This window comes from Danio aesculapii, chromosome 9, assembly GCF_903798145.1.
Source record: "Danio aesculapii chromosome 9, fDanAes4.1, whole genome shotgun sequence".
Taxonomy (NCBI): Eukaryota; Metazoa; Chordata; class Actinopteri; order Cypriniformes; family Danionidae; genus Danio; species Danio aesculapii.
Genome location: NC_079443.1, coordinates 6195300 through 6201299, shown reverse-complemented (window position 1 = coordinate 6201299; position 6000 = coordinate 6195300). Strand labels below are relative to the sequence as shown.

The 6000-nt window shown below is 38.3% G+C and overlaps 1 protein-coding gene across 6 annotated transcripts in view; it reads right to left on the bottom strand.

The window, feature by feature from the left end:
• Positions 1-2911: 2911 nt before the first annotated feature.
• Positions 2912-6000, bottom strand: part of crfb1 (cytokine receptor family member b1) — a 37917-nt gene continuing 34828 nt past the window's right edge. For 5 of the 6 annotated variants that reach the window (XM_056464821.1, XM_056464827.1, XM_056464824.1 and 2 more), the window contains one exon: positions 2913-3169. In XM_056464821.1, the coding sequence (XP_056320796.1) occupies positions 3106-3169 (64 nt within the window). In that variant the 3' untranslated portion in view covers positions 2913-3105. Of the gene's footprint in view, positions 3170-6000 lie in introns of all 6 variants that reach the window. The other variant, XM_056464828.1, reaches the window with a different exon arrangement.

Here is a 6000-nt window from a genome sequence, read left to right as displayed (position 1 = left end):
CACAACATTATTACACTCGATGACACATGAATACCCTGTCAGAAAAGTCTAGTGGCTGGGAATGAGCTTTTAATAGTGTCTGTTATAATGTTAATGTTGTTTTTGGTGTGTTTACATAGATGAACATGGACACTGTGTAAATGCAGAGTACAGTTACGATCTTATTGTCACATTAGATCGTTATGATGACATGATATATGCCTTCAGTGATTTCATGAAGATAAATACCCCAAAATAAAGCAACTGGAATAACTACAGCAGTCGTGATCATCTGATCTCATATAAAGCAAAAGATTGTGATGACATATGATGACGTGTGCAGGTGCTGTAGTGCTGTCCCATTTCTTAGGCGTAAATTTTGAAGCCCTTTCCCTACACACTTCATTTTAATGGGGAAGGGGTAGAGGTCCAAAAATAGAATTGGCATTGGGCCTATGAGACTGGAAATCTTCTGCTGTATCTCATCTCTATTTTGCCCTGTCTCTCTAAAATACTAGAGTAGATGGTAAATAAATAGCTCATTTATTTTTTGTAGACGCGTAATGCTCTTAATCGGGCTCAGTCTGGTTTTAGATCTGGTCATAGTTGTATAACCGCTACACTAACTGTGCATTCACATGGAGCTTTAGCGTCAACGCTAGACAGAGGGTGTGTTTGAAGTTGAGGCTGACTCGATAGTCATAGCAGAGTCAGCCAATGAAATTAGTCCACAATCGGCCACTGTCTGAGCTGGGGTATTTGCATAAAGCGATCTGATTGGCTGACGCTTCTGTTGGCACTTGAAAAGTTGAGAATTTCCAAAAGTTGAGAAGTTGAGAACTTCTGCAGCGAACAGAGGGGTAAAGTCTAGATTGGATATGCGGCCGACCAGAAGTGAAATATGCACATTAAAATAGCAGCATTTTTTTATGATGTTGTATGACAATAATTAATATTTTTACTGTACTGTGACAGTTGGGGTGGGGGTAGACGTTAATAAAACAAAATAAATGGGAAAATTAATAAATAATAGAAATAATTCTCGTTAACTGCAGTCCGCAAACGTATCCGATCTAGCAACAACCGAGCAGCGGCGCCGACGGATCCACAATGCAGTTCGGCAACGCCTGACGTCACCCATTTAAAGGGAATGGGAAGCATTGACGCTTACGCCCCGTTTAAATGGGGCACTAAGGTTCTCAATGATATTAAATGTGTCATTGATAGAAACGAGAATTGTGTAGCTGCATTTGTCAATCTGGTATAAGCTTTTGACTCTTTGGACCATGAAATTCTACTTGATAGGCTAAGATATATTGGACTGTCTGAGTCTGGTTCAGGAACTACTGTTCTGGTCATCTACAATCAGTAAGAGTAGAGGGGCTTCTGTCAGATCCCCTGCCGCTTCATAACCCCTTTATCCCACTAGGTAGCATATTGGGGCCCCCACTTTTTAACATTTATGTTAATGATATTGCTTCTGCTGCAGGTGATTCTTACATACATTTCAAGAGTTCACACTTAGCTGATGATTGATTATTAGCAAGTTTGGCATGGTGTCCCGGGAGAGAGCCCTGAGCCCAAAAGGTCCTTAAGCCCTGGGCTCCCTCCCGTTTGCAGGGCGAGAGGGGAGCTTTGAGCTCAGGTAGATCTCGACAACTCCCAAAATGCTTCGCTCGGGACAGCAGCCACGTATTTAAAAACCCCCCAAAAGGCAAAGAAGATTAATGCAATATCCGGCTGCTGCGTATAAAGTGATAAAAAGGTGGTACTAGAAAAGGTTTGTAGGAGCAAAATGAGACTAATGATCGGATGTTTTTTCCTCTGCTAGAGGAATTCCGAGGTCAGCGAAAACTTTTTGGGTGATCGCTAAATGTTTGTTTGGAGGTGACGACGGAGGAGAGATAATGAAGTCATCTAACAGGCGTATAAGGTAAGGAATTCTGTAATTATTGGAAAGTATCCAACATAAGGCTTCTGAGAGCATGTCGAAAATTTTAGGGCTGCTTTTGCAGCCAAAAGTTAACCGGACTGCGAAGTAGAATTTGGAGCGCTAACAAATGCCAAAAAGGTGCCAGAAGTCTTGGTGGATTGGCATGACTTTAAAGACGGATTTAATGTCAACTTTAGCTAGCCAGGCATGGCGGCCGGTGGTTTGGTAAGGGATATGGCTTGGTCTATGTCATGGTAGAGAAGCGAGTATTCGTCTAGAGGGATAGTGCTATTAATTCTGGGAAAAATAGAGTTATGTGGCGCAGAGAGATTAATTATGAGGCGTTTTTTACCAGAAATTTTTAGGGTTGCCACGCCTATGGGACTAACGCGATATATGTCAAACGGGGCTGCAAAAGGCTCGATCATAAAGTCGTTATCAGTTTCTTTTTTGATAAGCTGATCGACTGTTTCAGGTTTGGTGTTTGTACTGACTGAATTGATCGTGTTTTTATCATACTTTGTTGCTAATGTAAACCAAAAGTAAGACTAGAAACATTAGCTATCGGGATGTTAAGTGGCACCTTGAAGAGAGAATCAAACAGAAGAAAAAAAAAAGGATGCTCGTATTTGTATTAATGTAAATTCTCAATGTGGAATCATTTAAAATGGTGTAATGAAGTCCATTTAAAAGTTTCTAAACCAAAAGGTTAAAAACTTTTGATAACATCTGCAGGACATTTTTACTGCGGCCTCGAAGGTTTGCAATCTGTGATTGCCTTTGTATTATAGAATTAAGTGCTTTTGTCACTTTCTCCAGTACAGTCATTTTTGTTTTCTTTGTATTCTATTCATTGTGTATTGCGTTTCACTTGTAGTAGCTTCTCTGTCTAAATAAAGAGGTATCACGAGGCTAGTGTGCAGGTTTGGGGGTCTTAGCAAATTAAGTACAATCACTTTCTTTGAGCCTGGTATTCTTTCATATTTATTACTTTTTACAATGTTAAGGAACCCCAGAAGACTCGTATGAAGTATAGCGACAAACCAGCAATAATCACTGTTTATACATACATACATACATGCATACATACAAACATGAAGGTGTAGTAGGATGGCAAACTCATTTTGAAGTCACACATAAAAAATAATCTTGATACCAATGACCATTTCCACTGTTATGGGGAAAACATATTATTAGGACAGCAGAGGTTGTATGAGGGAGAGGCTGAAACACCTGGGTGGAATCCGTGAGTTAAACCTGAAATGAGAAAATCAGAGAAATTAGAATCAGGGTGATTAATTCAGAAGTGAGATGAGGAATAGTCACTGGAGTCGACAGGTAGTTTTTATATTTTTTATTACGGGCAGATTAGTTTTGCGTGTGCCCCACCGCAGAAAGAACAGATATGCAGGTATTTGCATGGGTTTTTATGGCTTCTGCCAATGTTAAAATTCATGCAGATGTTACTGGAAGGAGAGGAGCGGAGAGAAGAAGAAGGAGGGAGGAGAGAAGGAATACTGAAATTGCACGGGCGAGGGACGTAACTAGGGGATTTCGGGGTCGAGAGATGAAAGGGCAGGAGGTAGTGATGTGAAGACTGGCCTATATGAATGTACTACAGCCTTTAAAATTATAAAATTACAGTAGGGTGAATTACTGTAAATATTTTTCTTCAATATTTGAGTACTGTAAAAATGTGAATGAAAATATGGGTAAAATCTCACCTTTAGTAAGTCAGTCTGCCCTTTGTGAATGTACTACACCCTTTAAAATCATCAAATTACAGTAGCATGAATTACTGTAAATGTCTTTTTTCAACATTTGTTTGTTGTAAAAGTAAGAATGAAAATATGGGTAAACTCTCACATATTGTAAGTCAGTGCGGCCCATGCAATTGTACTACACCCTTTTAAATCATAAAATAACAGTAGGGTAAATTACTGTAAATATTTTTCTTCAATACTTGTGCACTGTACAAAACTGCATGCAAATATGGGTAAAATCTCACATGTTGTAAGTCAGTGAGGCCCATGCGAATGTACTACACCCTTTAAAATCATAAAATTACAAAAGGGTGAATTACTGTAATATTTTTCTTCAATATTTGTACTGTAAAATATGAATGGAAAAATGAGTAAACTCTGACGTGTAGTGAGGCAGTCTGGCCTCTGACAATCTTAAGAGTGGGAAAATTAGTTTGTTGAATTTGCGTAAATATTTTTTTAGAGTTTTTGTTTACTGTACATCTATTATTGTAAATATTGGGAAAATTTCTCCTGTAATCAGTCAGTTAAGTCCCTAGGAATGTGAGCACACTTTAGAATGAGACGCTTAAATCTATGTGAAATACTGTAAATATCTTTTCAAATATATTTGTGTGATGTATACATAAATGGAGGAAATGTGAGAAAATAACATTTAGGTGCTTTAACTCAGTGTTTCTCAACCACATTCGTGGAGTACAACCAGCTATGCACACTTTCCATGTCTTCTTAACCAAACACCTCTGATTCAGATCATCATTAGCAGAGACTGAAAGACATGTAATGGAGACATCCAAAACATGCAGTGTTGCTGGTCCTCGATATTTGCAAACAAGTCAGGAACGTGGTTGAGAAACTCTGCTTTATCTGATGTGTACTGTATGCATGATATATTTCTGCTTTGTATGTAGCGTATAGTTAAAGCTATAGTAGCCTTGTTACCTGTAGTAAATCAGTCTGACCTCTAACTATTTACTGGAATCTTCTAGAAATACTTTTTTCTTCTTTGCATTACTGTTCGTTTTGGTTCTGTCGATGTAATTCGCAGATGATCCATAAAACTGCGTGCGCAAATGTCCGGCGAATATCAAACCTAAAACCAACTTTACCAAGCTATACTATAGACATTCGTACATTTGTTTAATAGTCTGGAAGTATACTTTTATATACAAATGTAGTTACTGTGGTGTTCAATAAATAAACACTCGAAAGATTATATAAATGAACTGGCTTGTAGCATTTGTTGTTTCACAACTTCAGCACTCACTTAGATTCATTGTTCTTCTGAGCCCTTGCTGTATTGCTTCTGCTACCTATATCGTGATGCTTCTGCCATCTAGTGGTCACTAACAGTAACATCAATAAATCACTACATTCCTTTTCCTTTGAGATAAATCAAACTATTTAGCATAAACAACAGATGTATTGTGAAAAACTATTCAATTGTTATTGAACAGAAATTTCGAAATAAAAAAAACACTTGTTTTGTACATTTAACATGTAAACAAGCAGTCTTTTTACAAATGAAGTCGATCAGGTTTCTTTGTTGTACGCAATGATCTTCTCAAGATAGGACAGTCATTGGTGTCTGTAGAATGACTATTATCAAGGGGAATGGAAGAACACTGCCTACTTTGTGGAACTTGTTCTTCAACAGAGATTTCTTCTTTCCTGTCATCAAATTTTTCCTGTGTTCTAAGAGTCCTGCGATTTCTCCTTGGACAATGTCCATTCTCCGTTTACACAAAATATGATCTTGGATTTATCTCTTCCAACACAACAGCTCTTTTGTCCCAGCCGCTTGCATCTTCTACTCTCACAATGTGAGAGTATGTGTGTCATAGTTTGTCTTTTGCTCCTTTTGGAGAGCGTGCGGTTTCTGTCATTCACTATGAAGGGAAGTGTTGTTCTTAACTTACAATTCATTAAGAGCTCTGCAGGAGATGCACCGTGCTCGAGGTGTTCCTCAATAACTCAGAAGCGCCAGATATGGATCGGAATTGCCTTCTAATGCATTCTTGAGCAATTGCTTCACTATATGCACTCCCTTTTCAGCTTTCCCATCAGACTGAGCATGATGGGGACTTGAAGTCACATGCTCAATCGTAGTGAGCAGCAAAATCTCGACACTCTCGTGAACCATACCAATGAACTGACATCAGCATCAGTGGTGTAAAGCAACTAATTACAAATACTCAAATTACTGTAATCGAGTAGTTTTTCTCAGGAATTGTAATTTACTAAGTAGTTTTAAAAATGTGTACTTTTACTTTCCCTTGAGTACATGTATCGGTATTTTACTCCATTACTTTAACCTACAGTCAC